Source organism: Panthera onca, chromosome B1, assembly GCF_046562875.1.
Source record: "Panthera onca isolate mPanOnc1 chromosome B1, mPanOnc1 haplotype 2, whole genome shotgun sequence".
Lineage (NCBI taxonomy): Eukaryota > Metazoa > Chordata > Mammalia > Carnivora > Felidae > Panthera > Panthera onca.
The window spans coordinates 45,682,627-45,702,135 of NC_138342.1; the positions used below are offsets into that span (position 1 = coordinate 45,682,627).

The 19,509-nt window shown below is 39.0% G+C and overlaps 2 protein-coding genes across 3 annotated transcripts in view; one reads left to right on the forward strand and one right to left on the reverse strand.

The window, feature by feature from the left end:
* The window catches only part of POLR2B (RNA polymerase II subunit B), a 42,106-nt gene extending 33,047 nt beyond the window's left edge, over positions 1-9,059 (forward strand). For both annotated transcript variants that reach the window (XM_060655713.3, XM_060655712.3), the window contains exons 19-26: positions 926-1,020; positions 2,274-2,524; positions 2,617-2,706; positions 2,944-3,051; positions 3,800-3,913; positions 4,303-4,463; positions 8,155-8,350; positions 8,804-9,059. In XM_060655713.3, coding sequence (XP_060511696.1) covers positions 926-1,020; positions 2,274-2,524; positions 2,617-2,706; positions 2,944-3,051; positions 3,800-3,913; positions 4,303-4,463; positions 8,155-8,350; positions 8,804-8,893 — 1,105 coding nt within the window. In that variant the 3' untranslated portion in view covers positions 8,894-9,059. The remainder of the gene's footprint in view (positions 1-925; positions 1,021-2,273; positions 2,525-2,616; positions 2,707-2,943; positions 3,052-3,799; positions 3,914-4,302; positions 4,464-8,154; positions 8,351-8,803) is intronic.
* The window catches only part of IGFBP7 (insulin like growth factor binding protein 7), a 72,671-nt gene continuing 62,139 nt past the window's right edge, over positions 8,978-19,509 (reverse strand). The window contains exons 3-5 of the mRNA XM_060655743.3: positions 11,095-11,211; positions 10,241-10,367; positions 8,978-9,244 (exon numbers count right to left, since the gene is read on the reverse strand). Of these exons, the coding sequence (XP_060511726.1) occupies positions 9,225-9,244; positions 10,241-10,367; positions 11,095-11,211 (264 nt within the window). The 3' untranslated portion in view covers positions 8,978-9,224. The remainder of the gene's footprint in view (positions 9,245-10,240; positions 10,368-11,094; positions 11,212-19,509) is intronic.

Sequence of the window (19,509 nt, forward strand, 5' to 3'; positions counted from 1 at the left end):
TTGGCTTATGTATCCAAACTTTTTGGTGGTTTTGAAGATCAGGCTAGAAGAGATTTTGATCTGACTTGACAGCAGAGAAATTTTTCTGTTAAGATATTTAATCTTTTGCCTCAATTCATGATGCTTTGTGGATATTTGGCAGACACATACTGTTGTGTGGATGCCTATATATAGTGTGAAATCATTGCCTGACTCCAGAAAACAGGAGGCCTGGTTGATGGTCATGAGTGACTGAAGACACTATTTCTTGTGTCTCAGGATTTTCAGATGTTAATATGTTGAGGCCCCCACCTCCCACACTCTTTTTTGGTAAGCAAAGACATCTTTGCATTTAGATAATGCAGAAACGTCTAAAGAAATAAAAATAAACCTGTAATCTTAGGATCCATAAATAACTATTAAAATTATAGTGTGTTTTTTTCAATCTTTTTTTTTTTTATCATGCTTCAGTTATTTTATTGGCAAATAATCTCAAATGCATGGCATATGAAGATTGGTTAAAAACTGGGAATTTAGAAGATGGATTTTTTTCTGTTTAGTTTTAGAGGATAGCACTAGGATCAGAGGGTAGACGGTAGACATGATAGCCGAGTATCATAAACTTCTGATTAGAAATATTGGAGCAGATCCTGTGTGACCATCTCTAAGGGACATTATGGAAGGGATTCTTATTTCAGATAGGTTGGATTTAGTGACCTTTCTCACATATAATCCAGCCATGTTAAGATTATGGGTCAAATGCTACATGTGTGGCCCATGTAACAGCAGTTAGGACTTAACTTTGACCCTTAATACAGTTAACTCTTGTCCTAGATTCATGGTTTAAATTGTCTCCCAAATAACAATTAAGTAAAAATTATTGGTTATGTTCTAAGTCCTTTTATGAAAGGAAAGTAGAAATTACCTTTATAACCATGTGTTTTAGGTCTGTTTTCTATCGATCATATAAAGAACAGGAATCTAAAAAAGGATTTGATCAAGAAGAAGTTTTTGAGAAGCCAACCCGTGAAACATGCCAAGGTAAGTGATACTGATGTTTAAATTATGGAATTTTATTTATTTATTTTTAAAATTTTATTTTTTTTTTAATGTTTATTTAGTTTTGAGATAGGGAGAGACAGTGGGAGTGGGGGAGGGAACAGAGAGAGGGAGACACAGAATCCGAAGCAGGCTTCAGGGTCTGAGCTGTCAGCACAAAGCCCAGTGTGGGGCTTGAACTCACAAACTGTGAGATGATGACCTGAGCCAAAGTTGGACACTTAACTGACTGAGCCACCCAGGCGCCCCTAAATTATGGAATTTAAAGTTAGTTAACTTTACCATTGCTTTCCTGAATAATTTTTCTTCTCCCTCCCCCCAACCTCCCACCACATGAGAATATGTTTTCATGTTATTCTTAGAACTCTTATATAAGAAAATATGTGTGTTTGCTAAAAGTCTTTGCATGTAAGAGCTGGCTTGTTTTAGTTCTTCCATCCTGGTAGATCCTGCATTGAAGAGGGTATTTAGGAGATTAGAGAGGTCATATAATTTCATATAATACGCTACAGCCCCATTCTTACTTGTACTGTGAACTGTCCGTCAGTTTATGTGTTTGCATGGGAACTCCCTCTCCTCTCCACATTGTAGTGTGACTACATTTGTGTAATCACAATATTTGTGTACATTTAACAGACAAGTGAGAGGACACCTAGCACTTTTTTTTTTGTTTCTTCTAGAAAACTCAAACTTATTTTCTAGTTATTTTCACAGATACTTAAAAACTGTGTATGCGGTGGAATGGATGGCATGTCCCAGGGAAATGGGGCATCTCTGCCACAGTTTTGACTTCTAATGGTATTGTGTGAAGTAAAATGTGTTACATTTTTTAAATCATCTATTATTCCATTCCTGTGGGTGGTTCTGTGTAGTAATGAATTGATGTCCATCGAAGTTAAGATTTCCACAAGATGAAATTAAAAGTTTCTGTGGGAGGATGTGTGTTAGAGGGCATAGTCTTTTCTCCTTGATATTCCTTTTCATGTAAAAAAGAGATCAGAACATGGCAACACCCTTATCCAAAGTCACCCAGCAAATAGTCTGATTTTCCAGTGCTCAGTCCAGTGCTTTTTTTAAAAAAATTCATGGTGTTAAAGATTCCTGTGAACTTCCCTCTGACTTGGAAATGATTTATGTATTTGGTTTTTAATCTTTTAGAGGGATTATGTGACATTGTAAATACTTTTCTATATAGTAGTACCATTTCAGAAAATTCCTTGTCTGTTTCTTCATAGGTATGAGGCATGCCATTTATGACAAGCTGGATGATGATGGTTTGATAGCTCCTGGAGTCCGTGTGTCAGGAGATGATGTTATTATAGGCAAAACAGTCACCTTGCCTGAAAATGAAGATGAATTGGAGGGCACTAATCGACGCTATACCAAGAGAGATTGTAGCACATTTCTTAGAACTAGTGAGACGGGAATTGTGGATCAGGTTATGGTAACTCTCAATCAGGAAGGATATAAGTTTTGTAAAATAAGGGTGAGTATAGCTTTGTCATACTTGTATGTTTATGAAGAGCTGTTTATAAAAAGTAAACCAGTTTGAACTAACCTCTTTTTGTATGAATTCAGGTCCGCTCTGTTAGAATTCCACAGATTGGAGACAAATTTGCTAGTCGACATGGTCAAAAGGGTACTTGTGGTATTCAGTATAGACAAGAGGTGGGTGTCTTTTATCTTCCTCACCCCCACCCAAAGTTCTGTTTAACATTTTATTAAAATTTGCTTTAATTTAAAAGTATAAAGGTGATAAAGCCTTGACTTTTTAGTGTTGAATAAGTATATGAAGATACCATGTTGAGCACAATTGTGGACGTAGAAAACTTCAAGGGTGGGGGCCAGTTCTAGTTTTGTAGCTAAGAGAGTTAAGTTTGTCTCCTTTTAAAAATTCCTTTGTAGGATATGCCTTTCACCTGTGAAGGTATCACCCCTGATATCATCATAAATCCCCATGCCATCCCCTCTCGTATGACTATTGGTCACTTGATTGAATGTCTTCAAGGGAAGGTAAGAGATTTTCTTTAAAAATATATACTCCAAACTAATGTTTCTTCCAAAATGATGATATGTGATTTCTGTCATATTTGAGTTTGGGGTTCTTTGTTGGAAAAAGCTAGTATGATACTTATTTTCCTGCTTTTAAATTGGTTATGATTTTTTTCCCCCCTGGCAAAAATTTGTGAAGTTTTGGTTACGTCAGAATTTTTGTAAAATTTACTACATCCAACCTCTACATACATACATGGTTATTATCCTTTAGACTGGTTCTTTTCTATAGATGAAGAGTTAATTCATTGGTGATTAGTTCAGTATGCACTTAATAATTTTATAGCTATATTACTAGCTATAAAGTTTTCTAATTTTAAGTATTTTGTTAAGGTGGAATGGCTAATCCTAACCCTAACCCTAACATGTGTGGCTTGGTTTTAGGGCATTAAAATGTCATTTTCTTGGAGCCATAGGTGGGAGTCTCATTCTTTTTGTGTCTGGTCTCAGGGATAGCTTCCTTTTTGAAGGCTTATAATGGAATTAGTTTAATCTTTTTGGTAGATTAGTTTGTTATAAATACTATTTCATGTAAGATATTAACAAAATGAAACTTATAGTATTACAGCTTTATATAACATAGATTTTTAAGTTCAAAATCTTACCTGTATAGAAAGGATTTAAATTGAATATATTTTTATTAATGAAAGTCTCCTTCTAAGAGGAGACTAAAGGATGCAGCCTTTTAAAGACTTTTTTTTTTTTAAAGGTATCAGCTAACAAAGGTGAAATTGGTGATGCCACTCCATTTAATGATGCTGTTAATGTGCAGAAGATTTCTAATCTATTATCTGATTATGGCTACCATCTCAGAGGAAATGAGGTACGTTTGCTCTTTAGTAGTTATGTCTGTTCTGTTTTGTATGTGTGTACTTTCATTCTTAAAAAAGATCAACCCTTTTATTGAAGTATGACACATACTTTATATACACAAATCATTAATGTGCAGCTTGATGAATTTATTTTACACAAAGTGAACACACCTTGTGTGGCTGGCACCCAGATCTCAAAAAGAAAATTACCAGTACCCTTTTAGTCCTAGATACCCCCTCATGTCTCCTTCCAGTTTCTACTACCTTCCCACCCAACCCCAAGGTAAACATTCTCTTGACTTTTTATTAGTTTTGTCTTTTGATCTTCGTATAAATGAAATCATACAGTATGTGCATGTATATTTAGTATTTTAAGTCTGTACTTCAAAATTTGTTTCAGGTCCTGTACAATGGGTTCACTGGTCGAAAAATCACATCACAAATTTTTATTGGTCCTACATATTACCAGCGTTTGAAGCATATGGTGGATGATAAGATTCATTCTCGTGCCAGGGGACCTATTCAGATCCTTAATAGACAGCCCATGGAGGGTAGATCTCGGTAAGAGAGCTGCATCACCATCATTGTTATTATTCATTTATTTAAAAAAAATGTTTATTTTTAAGAGTGGGGTTGGGGGAGAGAGACAGAGAGGGGGGTTGGGACAGAGAGAGAGAGAGAGAGACCGTGAACCCAAGCAGGCCTTGTATGAGGGGCTTGAACTGGTGAATGGTGAGATCGTGACCTGATCCAAAATCAAGAGTCAGATGCTTAACCAACTGAGCCACCCAGGCTCTCCCATCGTTATTATTTTTTAAAAAATTATTTTGAGAGAGACAGAGAGTGCAAGTTGGGGAGGGGCAGAGAGAGGGAGAATCTCAAGCAGACTCCGCACTGTCAGGGCAGAGCCTGCACTGTCAACGCAGAGCCGGATGCAGGGCTTGAGTATTAATTAGCCTTTTTAAATGAAAACTGTCACTTACAAACATAGACACAATGGTATAATGAAACCCCCATGTGCCTGTCCCTCCACTTCCATAATTAACAATGGGACTTGTTACGTTCATCTCCCCATTCCTACCAACTCCTGATTATTTTTAAGCAAAGTCCAGATACCAATTTTTTCTGTAAGTGTAGTTTAGCATAGATTTACAAAAGAGTGGTTCTCAAATTTCTTGGTTCCAGGACCTCAAAGAACTTTTAAGTTGTATTTATTGATGTTAATCATGTTAGAAGTTAAACTAAGACTTAGAATATTAATTTATTAAAAAATAACACTTAATAAGCCCACTACATATTAACAGATAACATTTAAAATTTTTTTAATTTTTTAAGTATTTGAGAGAAAGAGCATTCACATTTGCACATGTGCATGTAGGGGAAGGGCAGAGAGAGGCAGAGAGAATCCTAAGCAGGTTTCATGCTGTTAGTGCAGAGCCTGACATGAGGCTCAGTCTCACGAACCGTGAGATCATGACCTGAGCGGATATCAAAGGTCAGATGCTCAACCAATTGAGCCACCCAGGTGCCCCCAACAAATAACGTTTTTGTTTTTGTTTTTTTTAACATTTATTTATTTTTGAGACAGAGAGAGAGCATGAACAGGGGAGGGTCAGAGAAAGAGGGAGACACAGAATCTGAAACAGGCTCCAGGCTCTGAGCCGTCAGCACAGAGCCCGACGCGGGGCTCGAACCCACGGACCGCGAGATCATGACCTGAGCCGAAGTCGGCCGCTTAACCGACTGAGCCACCCAGGCGCCCCACAAATAACGTTTTTAATGGAAAATATATTTTCCAAATAAATTTAGTAATGAGTGACATTGGTTTACCTTTCTGCAAATCTTTTTAATGAGCTGATTTGCTAGAAGACAGCAGGATTCTTCTGTCTGCTTCTGCATTCAGTCCACTGCAGTATTTTATTTTTTATATTTAAGTATACAAGGAAAATCCTACTTCCCATAGATACGTGGTTGGAAAAGGGAGGAATATTTTAATAACATTTTCAGGTGACTTTGTATATTATGTTTTGATGCTACACCAAAATGAAAAGTTGTAGTTTCTTAAAGGCTAGTTGTAATGTAGAAGCCAACTCAGTGAATCTTTTGTATTCATTATATTAAAATCCACTGGCTTGTCTTGCACTTTGAGTGTATCTTTCACACGTGTAATTTTGTAGCACCATAATTGGCTGTTTGGAAAATACTGGCTCATGTTGACATATTTATCCAAAAATAGTTCACATTTGTAGTGGCTTCACCAGTGTTATCAGAAGTCTTTTATTGGGACACTATTAAAGCCATAATGTTGAATAGAGGTTTTCTAAAATTCTAATTTTTGACTGAAAGATCAAAAGGTTAATCATTTTGAACAGATATTTAAAATTATTTTCCTTTAAGTGAAAGGCATATTACTTTGTTCATTTTTCTAAAAATGTCTGCCAAATAGTTGGTGTTCTCAGTGTTGAATTAATATAATTGCTGTCAGCTCTTTTTTCAAGATATACTCCCTTGGGAAAAGTGATTAGCTCAGAATCGTGCAAGTATTTTTCTTCAAGCATCCTCCATATAGAAGTGCTTTAGAACTTACCATTAGGTCATAGAATATTAAAAATGTGTATTCTCAGGAGTCAAGGTTTAGTAAAACTCTAGCTTCATTAATGACATTCTTAAGTAAAACTGGCTTTTCCCTCCTCCCTTCACAGTGGAGAGCATGACTACTGCTAGTACGTTTGGTTCCACTGCCTGGACTTGTGTTCAGCAGTTTTACTCTGTTTCTTTTGCAGCCATCTCAGTGCAAATGTCAACACAGTGAAAGAAGTAAATATGCTGTATTATAAAAATAGTTTTCACCCTCACTGGGTCCACAGGCCACACCCAGACAACTTCTACTTGAAAAGATTAGAACACTAACCTAATCGCAGTATTTAGTTGACTCTTGAACAACACAGGTTTGAACTGTGCAGGCCTACTTATGCACGGATTTTGATGCAGTACTATAAATACTTTAACATTTTTTTCTTCTAGGTTTATTATAAGAATACATATGTAAAATATGTGCTAATTGTTATTCGTAAGTCTTTGTCAGCAGGTTATTAGTAAAGTTTTTGGAGAATCAAAAGTTCTATTTGACTATGATTTTTGACTATGGGGGGGAATCAGTGCCCCATACTCAGGTGTTGTTCAAGGGTCACCTCTACCTCAATATTCAGTGTCCAATGTTCAAATTTTCCTGATTGAATAATTTTTAAAAAGGTTTGTTGATTTTAATCAGGAGAGAAGTCCGTGCTTTGCAGTTGATTGATCTAAAAAAAAATTTTTTTTAATGCTTACTTTTGAGAGAGAGAGACACAGAATCCTAAGCAGGCTTCAGTGTCCACGCTGTCAGCCCAGAGCCCGATGTGGGACTCGAACCCACAAACCGTGGGATCATTGACCTGAGCCAAAGTCGGTCACTTAACTGACTGAGCCACCCACGTGCCCCTAAAGCTTTTTTTTTTTTTTTTTTTTTAAGTCTATAGATTGTCTTCCAGCTTTTTTTCCTTGCAGTTTATTTGTTGAAGCAATTGGATTATTTGTCCTGGAGTGTTTTCTCACACGCTGGATTTTGCTGATTCCATTCTTGGGCTGTATATTCCTGTTTTTCTTGTAAACTGCTAATTAGATCTTGAGCTTTGATGATATGAAGGGTTGCATTCTTGTGCAGTAATACTGTATAGGTGGTATTGTAGATTTCTAGTATCTGGTTGTCTCTTAGTGATTTTATTAGCAGTTATTAATGATTGAAGCCCTTAATTTTATTTTGTCACTTAATAGTTGGAATAGTTCTGTAGAGAGAAATCTTGTTTCAACTGGTTACCTGGTGACATAGTTCCTAAAGGCATGATAAATACTTCATTCTTTATCAGTTTTCAAAATAATGAGTTGTCTTTCATCCTCCAAAGTTGACCGATAAATTTTTTTTTTGGTAATATTAGAAAATCATTGGTTTTATGTATTTTGTATATTAGGAGTGTTAGGGAAACTGTCACCATCCACTTTTTGGCCATTTGAACAATGTATTTCATTTTACTTCCATATTGGGGAAACCTGTGATCATTCACCTCTTCTTTCCATTAGTTTTGCCAACGTACATTTATCATTTCAGGCTTGATTGCCTGGGAGACTCATTCATGGAGAAATGGATTTGGAAAGTCAAGGTGGTGGTAGTAATAGAAAATAAGTACAAAATAATCTGTTGTTTGTTCCTTAACAGTGATGGTGGCCTGCGTTTTGGAGAAATGGAACGAGATTGTCAGATCGCCCATGGAGCAGCCCAGTTTTTAAGGGAAAGATTGTTTGAGGCATCAGATCCCTATCAGGTTCATGTTTGCAATCTTTGTGGAATAATGGCAATTGCTAACACGAGGACCCATACATATGAATGTCGGGGCTGTCGCAATAAGACTCAGGTGTGTAGACCTTACGGGCAGTTGATACTTTGTCTAGGATATAACCATGTTGGTCTAATCATCCAGGCAGGTTCAGTGTGGTGGAACAGATTGACATTTTCACAATTTTGATTAATACTTCCATAAGTTTTAAGTGAGAAAAAGAGAAAAACCAGTATATCATCTTTGGAAATGACTTGTACAAGGAATTTTAAACATTTTAAATTAAGGAGTTTTTTAAAAAAAAAAAAACCTTTTGAGAAGGGCAAATATAAATATGTCTGACAGAAAGGCTGAAATACCAAAGCTGCTCAGGAGAAAACCATGAAAAAGCCAAGGCAGCAGGAGGAATGCTACCAGCCTACTCCCTTATTTATCATCTACACTACCAAGTCCTTACAATTTTTTCTGGGGTAGGTAAATGGGGTCACTTCAAATATAGTTTTGCTAATTACCTTTTTTTCTCTCCCCCAGATTTCTTTGGTGAGAATGCCTTATGCGTGCAAACTGCTGTTTCAGGAACTTATGTCTATGAGTATTGCGCCTCGAATGATGAGCGTCTAAGCTGTTTTAAAGAAGCCTCAAGATGCTTGTAAATACTTGTTTTTATAATATGGCCTAAAACAAAAAAAAACCCAATGTACTGCATTGTGAGAGAAAGCATTTTATTGATTTTAATTACATGCATGCTTTTCTTCTGTAAATAGACAATAAATTTTTGTAGATAGTCTTGATGTGTTACCTTTATTTTGGATTTTCCTCTATGTAAAACCAGTGAATATAACTAAGCGTTAGTGGGTTGAATGAAAAGAAACTGGTTATTAGGCAAGCACTGGTTATTACAGCAAGTATCCAGGACTGCTGTTAGTGATGCAGACTAATATATTCTGCAGGTTTATAGGTCAGCACCTTCACCTATTCGAAAAAAGAAAAAGATGAAAATTAGAAAGTCAACCACATCCATATCTGTAATTTTCAGGTACTTTAGTGTTTTCCATATATGTGAGGATAAAGGATATATAACTATAAATGATACGGTGGCGTGCTCTTTGGAATTTGGGCTGTGATTTTTGTTGTACCGGTCTATGCATAAGAGATGGGCCTTATTACAGAAGTGGAAGAGTTCGTTTCACAAATGAGCAAGTGGAGAGCTAGAGAGGCTTTCATTCAAAATTTCAGTGGAGGATTAGTGGCAGAGCTATCACCTCGCTTTACACATCTTGGCCAAAGAGAATTCTGGCCAAACACATGCTCACTTGATACTTCCTCCTTCCATACCACAGGTGAGTGATCTGCACGGTGGGACAGATGCTGATAAATTTGTTATTTTTGGTTTAAGAGAAAGCCAGTTCGGACATCAGTCCACTAGAACTATAGAAATGTAAAGTAGCACCGCTCTGACGCCACCAGGATATTGATGGTGAAGTGGAGAGAGGCAGCTAGAGCTGGGTACTTGTCAGTATACTTCCTCTTCTGGCTTTTTCTTATAAAATCTCAAAGTGAAGAACCAGAATTGCCCACAATCGTTTACTTTTAAATGGAAGTTTAACGTAATAGTCACAACACCAAGGAAAAAAATGCCACATGGATAGAAAGTTATGGGAAATAGAGGTGATTCCCTTCAAATTTGAGTTTTAACTCTTCCATGTAAGATAAGGCGAAGCACCTAAGTCCTAACAGTAGTGTTCCATAGGCATCCAGATGTTGTTTTACAGCCATGTGCTCTACATTTTGGTAGCATGCTTTTGTGGATAATGAACATACAAATTTCAGTAAGAGCTGTCTCTGATGTTTTCGTTCTTGGTTCTGTTATTAAACAAAAGCATTAGCCCTTTTTAAAGGGCCTTGGTTCTCTTTTTTTTAAACAAAAGCACGAGTTCTTTTTAAATGGTTGTAAGATGTGTTACTTACCTTTTCTCACTGGTATTTCATGTAAGGCATCAACCACTGTAATTTTTGCCGATGCTGAAGCCTGTCCTTGGGAATTGGATGCATGGCACTCATATTCTCCAGCATCTTCCTTACTGAGAGGAGATACCTGTGAAAGAGAAAGGATGTTTAGTTCCTCTGTGGCAGTCCTCTCTTTTCCCAATGGCTTCAGCTCATTCTTTCTTAGGATGAATAGTAAAGAGACTGCTAGAAATAGCACCAATACTGTGCTGGGGGACCCAGCTGCTCTTTGTGTTCTGCTAGGAGGATTCACGCTCTGAGGGCACACCGTGGACAACTTCTGATCACCCTGCAGAGGTAAAGAGCTGTCCAACAGGTACACATACTAGTTTGAGGAAGACGTTGACAGAGTATAGAAGTTCTATCTAGCAGTATCACACGTCAAGTAAAGTTAATAATTGATTAATGCTCGGGCCATTTAGTTTCCTGTGAGGATTTTGCTTTGAATTTCTTTCTTTCTTCTTTTTTTTTTAAAGTAAGCTCTAGCCCACCGTGGGGCTTGAACTCACAACCCGGAGATCAAGAGTCACATACTCTACTGACTCAGCCAGTCAGGTGCCCCTGCTTTGAATTCTTAAGAGAAAAAATTAGTTCTCATTTATTTGTTGGTTATTTCCAAAACATTCAAACAACCTCAACTCTTTTTTTTTTTTTTTAAGTTACCTCTGAATGAGGAATAGCAGGCTCCTAGTAGGGCCATTGCAAAGACGGTGGCAGGGCAAATTCTTTCAGCCCGGGCAGGACATCTGGCACCTTTGCCAGGTTTGCAGTGTCTAATCCTAAGAATGAAATCCTTGCCAGTTCTTTGTACTCACCAGCACCCAGCCAGTGACTTCATGCTTTTCTGGGCCACCCCGCGTCTGAATAGCCAGGTTGTCCCGGTCACCAGGCAAGAGTTCTGTCCTTTGAACTCCATAGTTACCCCTTTTTACCTGCAAAAACAAAAGGAAATACTGTTGGGCTTTCTGCATTGATTTATCAGCTTGGAACATGATCAACATTCTTAGAATTGTATAGGGCATACCTTAGACTTTCTAACTGGATTAAACCCAGCAATTTCCATATTACCCTTTCCTTAATACTTACATATAGATCTTCTTTTATTTCCTCCTGTAAGTTTCCCTCTAAGTTTATATGTTATATTTTTTAATGTTTATTTTTGGGGAGAGACAGAGCGTGAGCGGGGGAGGGGCAGAGAGAGAGGGAGACATAGAATCTGAAGCAGGCTCCAGACTCTGAGCTGTCAAGACCAGAGCCCGATGTAGGGCTAGAATTTGGGAACAGTGAGATCATGACCTGAGCCAAGATGGCCATTTGACTGAGCCATCTGGTGCCCCTTTGTATTTTAAATTATTTTTCTGCATGCTTGGGGGAACACGCACCGTCATACTTTCCTGCCACTGGCTACCATCATTCACTCATGCCCTCGTAAACTCTGTTTTTCTTTGCTGAGTTTTTTCTTGCTTGCCACACCATGTTTGACAAACTGTGTCACCAAGTGCTAGGTCTGATTCTTGGGACCTTATACAAGAGCCCAGGTCCTGCAACCACTACAGAAATGGAAAATCAGTCGAGTCCAAAGCCAGTATCATTCCTTTTGTTCTGAGGGCCAAGGGTTCACCAAATGGTTTACTAAAGACCTGACAAAAGCTGCCTACCCCCGTGTGTGTCATGGTGAGAACAGGGATGGGTTAAGAAGACACGCACCTTGGTTTGAGGGCAATAATGAACACTGTCCTAATTTTCACCCTCCTGAACTGTGTTCATTATATAAACTCTGAAAAATACATAAAAATATACGGAAAAGTAAAATTTACTTATAACCCTTCTGTGCATATAGATTTAGCATAAATTTGGAGAAGTGGAATTGCTTGAGTCACAGAATACAAATATTTTAAGGTGTATGATAATGATGGGTTTAAAAAAATCACACAGATACATGAAGTAATGTTTGTTTATTCCATCCCAGGCCACCTTTAAGAGCTAGCTTGATGTTACTACCTCTAATTAGAAAAAAGGATCTACAATTTCACGTAGCTTTCATTTTTTTCTTTTATAACTAAGCAAATTCTAAGCCAAAAAAGACCACCTTACAGTACGAACCCTCCACATTAGTGCCGCTGTTCTGCGTGATCCCACGCTTACCACGTGCTGTCACTCTGGTCTTGACTTCAAACCTACTCTTTTTCTGTGGTGTGACACCAGGGCCAGGGCTCTGAAAACCACGAGGGACCTAGGCCAACTCCTACTCTAAAAAGTATCTAGCATTACTGATTCGGAATGCCTGGATTTTGCTCGTTTGCTTTTCCCCCCCTTGGATTTCCCCATATTGCGACTCTTAGAGAAAACCAGGTATCTTAGTGTTTTTCGCATATAAGTGCTAGAAAGACAAAACAGATGAACAGGCATCTTTTTTCCTTCCGTTTCTCAACTAGCTGGCAAAACAGTTCATGCTAGTGCAGATTTTTTTGTTTTTGTGCAGATTTTGAAATATTTAAAAATTGCTTTAATAATGGTGTAAGTATTAATTTGATTTAATGGCCAAAGTAATAGATCTCTGGTCTTTACTGAATTTTAGGATTCTTTAAGAGCTTTGTGTGTGACCAAAGCAAAAAAACACTACTGCCTGAATTACTGAATCTCCACAACTAACCTGTTGGTCCTCAAAGTATGTCACTCTTAGGGAGAGTGTTCTGTGAGGAAACCTGGTTCACTATGTACAGAGAAATTGTTCTTGTTAAGTATTGGATTAGAAAATGAATGTTTAACGGAACTCATATTTTAATATATTGTAAAAAGGTACATACCACATAGAAAACCTGTAGAAATGTCAAGAATTACTACATAGTGAATTTTTTATATGGCATACTCCCCTGCTCCCTTATGTAAGGGGAGTTCACTGATAAATGTGTTCTCTAATTTGGGGGGAAAAAATATGCAGGCTGAAAAAAGTGGCTTCTAAAACAATTCTACAGATTTACAATAGGCTGGAAGTGCTTCAGAGTTTGACCCTTAGAAATCTAGGCAGAAAAACCTGGCTAGCAGTCACTGCTCACCATAAAGGGTCAGCTAGGAGAGAATCAGGAAGACCCAGGAAGTCCTTTCAGCGCTCTCTGCTTGGATTTTAGCTGTAACAACGTCTTCCTGAATCCTACTGCAGATAAGCAATTAATAATAAAAAAGTGCCAATGACTTTGGAAGTAGGGTGGATTAGTCTGATTCTTACAGGTTAATACATTTTGAAGCTTCACTGAATGGGAACCATTCAGTGAACCATTAAAGGACATTTATGCAGTACGGAACATATTTGCTGTGCCTTTTTGGTAAAGTTTCTGAAGAGGTTTATGATGAAATAAATACATGTCTGTTGAAACTTTCAGATCTCCAGCCACTGTAACCCATCAAAGACAAAATGTCTAGGAAAAAAATATTTGTAATATGTGAGAAAGTTGGTCATTATCTCTCAAGCCACAGACTAATAATAACAACCCAACAGAAAAATGGGTAAAGTGGGGGGGGGGGGGGGGGGGGCGCCTGGATGGCTCAGTTGATTAAGTGATGGACTTCAGCTCAGGTCATGATCTCACAGTTTGTGAGTCTGACCCGCACATCAGGCTCTGTGCTAACAGCATAGAGCATGCTTTGGATCCTCTATCCCCCACTCCCCTGCCCCTCCCCCGCTCACCCTCACTCTCTCAAAAATAAAAAAATGGGTAAAGGATATTTGAACAGGCAATTCATATAAAACACAAACATGAAAATATTCCCTTCAAAGTATGTAAAGACCTTATATATAAAATATATAAAGACCAAAAAGCAATGCAATTAAAACTGGGCAGAAGACATGACCAGACATTTCTCTAAAAAAGACATCCAGATGGCCAACAGACACATGAAAATGTGCTCAACATCACTCATAAGGGAGATGCAAATCAAAACCACAATGATACCACTTCACACCTGTCAGAATGGCTAAAATCAAAACAGCAAGAAACAATAAGTGTTGACGAGGATGTGGAGAAAAAGGAATACTCATGCACTGTTGGTGGGAACACAAACTGGTGCAGCCACTATGGAAAACAGGATGGAAGTTCCTCAAAAAGTTAAAAATAGAACTACCCTATGATCCAGTAATTGCACTGATTATTAACCCCAAAAATACAAAATGCTAATTCAAAGGGATACACGCACCTTTATGTTTACAGCAGCAGTATGTGCAACAGCCAAATTATAGAAGCAGCCCAAGTGTCCATTATTAAATGGTTAAAGATGATGGGGTATATATACACAATGGAGTATTATTATTCAGCCATACAAAGAATGCAATCTTGCCATTTGCAACAACATAAAGCTAAAGAGTATAATGCTAAGTGAAATAAGTCAGAGAAAGACAAACACCATACAATTTCACTCATATGTGGAATTTAAGAAACCAAAGGGGGGAAAAAAGACAAATCAACAAACAGACTCTTAACTACAGGGAACAGTTACCAGAGGGGAGGTGGAGGAGGAGATGGTTGAAATAGGTGATGGGGATTAAGGAGTGCACTTGTGAGGAACACTGGGTGATGTGTGGAATTGCTGAATCACTATATTGTGCACCTGAAACTAATAGAACACTGTTAACTATACGGTAATGAAAATAAAACAAATATTTAAAAAAGTTGTAGAACCACAAAAATATTTAAATACTACAATGTGAAAGGGACATCTGGGTGGTTCAGTTGGTTCAGTGTCCAATTCTTGATTTTGGCTCAGGTCATGATCCCAGGGAGTGTCCAGCTCCACACTGAGCATGGAGCCTGCTTGGGATTCTCTCTCTCATTCTCTCTCTCTCTCTCTCTCTCTCTGTGTCCCTTTCCCCAGCTTGCACTCTCTCTCAAAACAAAAAACAAAGCCCACAAAACTACAGTGTGAAAAAAAATATTCTCAATGTAGTCAAGGAAATCAAAGCAATAATGAAAGGAATTCTTTTACCCATCATTAACAAAAATTAAAAAGTGGGTGCCTGGGTGGCTCGGTTGGGTGAGCGTCCAACTCTTGATTTCAGCTCAGATCATGTCCCAGGGTCATGGGATTGAGCCCCATGTTGGGCTGCATACCAAGATGGAGCCTGCTTGGGATTCTCTCTCTCCCCCTCTCCCCCTCTTGCACTCTTTCTCTCTAAAATAGAAAATAATAATAATAATAAAAAGTAGGGCAATATTCAGTGCTGGTAAGGATGCAGGAAAATGGCACCCATCCCTACTGGGGGAGTGTGAACTACTACAATCTATTTAGAAAGTAATCTGACATTGTCTATTAACACTAGCATTAAATCTTTTGATATACTTAGTCATGTATCTTTTGGGGGGACTCTATCCTGTCGGGGCAGGGGGAAGGACTTAAATATAGGATATATATAGACTCATGTTTAAGGTTGCATTATTTAACGTGGTCAAAAATTGGAAACCACAGAAACAATACAGGAATGATTTAGTAATTATGGAGATCCATACTTGGAATATCATGTAGTTGCTGAGAAGCAGACCTAGAGGGATGCCCACAAAGTATTTATTGAGAAAAGCAAATTTCAGAGTAATATGCTCACTATATTCCTACCTCACTCCATATACTGAGGATATGTGGGTGTATGTATGGGCACAAGTGAGGGTATAGAAAGATAAAACCAGGGCAGTTCACACTGGTTATTTTAGGGAGTGGAAGGAAGAAGGGAGATTTTGAACTCTCTTTTTACATCTTTGGAGAGCTTCTCCTTATTACCATTATCACTTATTATTTAAAAAAATTTTTTTTAATGTTTATTTTTGAGAGAGAGAAAGAGAACATGTGCGAGGCAGAGGAGAGGCAAAGAGAGGGAGACAGAGGATCCAAAGCGAGCTCCACACTGACAGCAGAGAATGAACTGCGAGACCATGCATGACCTGAGCCGAAGTCAGACAGTTAACTGACTGAGCCACCTAGGCGCCCCCTTACTATTTTTAATTAAAAAAAAATATTCTAGGTTTTGCAAGCCCAAATCTGGAGAAATCTCAAGGCAGGAAAAGAAATGAATAGAGAGCCTCAGTCTCAGAAACTCCCAGTGTTTGGAAGGAATTCTAGATGATTTATCTTCTCTGTAAGCACCATCTCTCTGACTTACCTGGGTTAAGGCTATTTCAGCCTGAAATATGGCTATTTCAGTTCATTTCCCCATTTCAAAATATTGCTCCTGGAATGTTTGTAGGCTGGAGGTTTGTGAAAAAGTATGGGGCTTGTTAATATCATATGATAACTACAGGGCAGAAAAGCACAGACCGTTCACTGGGCTGTGGCAGCCACAAGAGGTACTACTTGAGTGTCTGGAGAGCAGCAGGCTTGTTCTGTCAGCTCTGCTCTTGCTGAGAATTCTTGAGCAAGAAAGACATGCTACCTTCTTTGAACTTCAGCTTAACAACTGAGATTCTAATATTCGTTTATAATAAAAAATCACTTCTATGCTTAAATTGAATTTGAACGTGACCTTTTTTGCTTGTATTCTTAACAGTCTGGTTACAGGGAGAGTGGGGAAAAAACGGCCTATTTAATTTTTTGGGTCGGTGACATGGCCCATAGAAGTATATTCTGCATTGGGATCTGGAATATACAAAAGAAAAGTTGTATGAAATGACACCCCTACTAAAAGTGATAGATGTGCCTTAAGATATTTTCTGTTCTTCTTTTTATTTTTAAAGAATCTGGGGCACCTGGGTGTCTTGGCTGAGTGTCTGACTTTGGCTCAGGTCATGATCTCACAGTTCGTGAGTTTGAGCCCCGCATCGGGCTCTGTGCTGACAGCTCAGAGCCTGGAGCCTGCTTCCGATTCTGTGTCTTCCTCTCTCTCTGCCCATCCCTTTCTTGTGCTCTCTCTCTCTCAAAAAATAAATACACATTAAGAAAGAAAAGAAAAGAAAAAAGAAAAGAAAGAAAGAGAGCAAGCAAGCAAGCAAGCAACCACGCTGAGAGAAAAAAGTTAAAAAAGAATCTGCTGGTTGTGATCCCTAACATTGAACTGAACACTCACTGATGGGTCACGGCCTAAAAAAACATTGCTTTAGGTCATGCATGTGGCAAATTACATTAAGAAGGTACAGAAAATTCAGCAGAGCCTGGCAGCTGGGTTTTTGCTTGTTTCTGGCAAGTCTCCTCTGTCCCCCACCTCCAGCCACAAATCCTCAGGGAAGCCCGTGGGCTCTGCTCCATATTATCCCAAAAGCTTAAAGGAAAAGATTTCAAGGCAGATTTATTCCCCTGGTATGTATGTATGTTAGCTGGGGTGGGGCAGAGCGAGGACTGAGGAAATCATTCTCTGCCAAGATTTGTCAATAAGGTCATAGACTCCAGACACTTGGGTCACCCTGATCCCTAGAGAACTGCAACAGAGCTTTTTATGGATACTCTTTGGAAAAGTTGTTCCTCTGCTTCTCCACCCTCTGAACAAAGCCTCCAAATAAGCAACGAGGAGCAGCAGCAGCTTTGTCAGGAGGCGCACATCCACTGGCTGCATTTTTGCTCTTCACTGCTTGCTCCTTGCTCCCCTTCCAAAAAGAAATTTATGGAGGTATAATTTTATTATTCTCTTCAACAGAAGTTTCAGCTGTAAAAGTTAGTTGTAATGTAGCTGGTGGAGTCTCTGCCCACCCCCACTCCCAGGCACTTTTTGGAATCACCCTTCCCTCCCAACCGGATGGTTCCCTTGTCGGGGGGAGGGGGGGGTGAGGGGGGGGTGAGGGGAGGGGGGGGTGAGGGCGGTAGGCGGGGTGATGCACCCCTCTGGCCACCTGGGGGAGCCAGAGGGCAGCAGGTGACCCGACCTGAGTCCTTCAATGGGATTTACAATGCAGCAGGGAGAGGGGGAGCCCTTTCTTTCCTCTGGAGTCTTCAAGCTGTTGATAATAACATGAGCTTGGAGCTGCCAGTGACAATGCGGCCTAAAGTGTGGAGGAAGCTTCTTGAGGTAAAAGAAAAAAATGAGACCAATACACTGAGAGCGAAGAGTCCTGACCACTTGCGTACCTGGATCTAGCTGTCCCAGAGGCTGGAATCACCACTCCTCACCCTCCCTTTTTCTTGCCCAAAGTAGTTTGAAGTGAGTTTCTACAACTTGCAACATAAAGAGTTCTGACCACAGGAGCCACAATCTGCCTGGAATTCTAGAAGTTGATCCTGTGGTCAGATACCAGCAAACAAAATAATTAAGAGAGACCACCTTAGAGATTGCTGGAGAAGTAAACCAGCCAAAAAGGAGTATCTGGTTATACCTTTTTACTTAAACTAGATTTCCTTTTTGTTGGCACAAGTTTGATGATATTTACTCCATAGTGCTGTCATGAGCCTTAACCGAGGCAAAATGCACAAAAAAGGACATAATGAAAAATAATGTACAGTATAACTGTGAAGTATTATTTGATCTGGCAAATGAGTATTTTCTTTTGCCTTCTACAGACTTGCTGAGAATATGCTGTCCTTCAAATGTGAAGACAGTTACACAAGATAATGACACTTGAAGAGATATATTTCCAGGAACAGTAGCTACCATCAACTGAATTCTAGCTATGTATCTGATAACAAGCCAAGTAATTTTACCTGCATTACTCTATGCAACCTTTACAGTAATTATATGCTGCCTTCACCATAAAGGAGGAAACTGAGGTTTAAAGCACTCATTCTCATTCTAGGAGATTTTTCCCCCAGGAGACATTTCCCACAACTTCAGGGAGGGTGCTATTGGCATTTGGTAGATAGGGGGTCAGGGATGATGCACAGGGCAGCCCCCACAACAAAGAATCGTCTGTTTCAAAATGTTAATACCGCTCAGGCTAAGAAAGCCCAGGCTTAGAACTCTAACAATCTGGTTAAGAGACTCACATCCTTACCCACTATGCTATACTGTCTCCGATGGGAACACACACACTCATGCTCACACTCACACATGCACACGCTCAGAGGGTGGGTTAGTGTGTTCAGCGTTATAGTTTTCTAGTTCCTAAGGCTCCCTTCTCAGGCACTGACAACAAAAGCAGAGATTATTTTTGAGGTCAGTAAAATTGTTCAACAGAGCCAGGCGAGGTGTCTGCAAGATGGCCACAAGGCTTCACCACATTTGAGGAGCTGCAGGGAATGGAAGAGGCCAAAGGTTTTAGATTACTGCCATCATTGCACAGTGAGAGGGGAGACTGTCAGTCGAGGACGTCTTCCTGAAATCTGTGTCA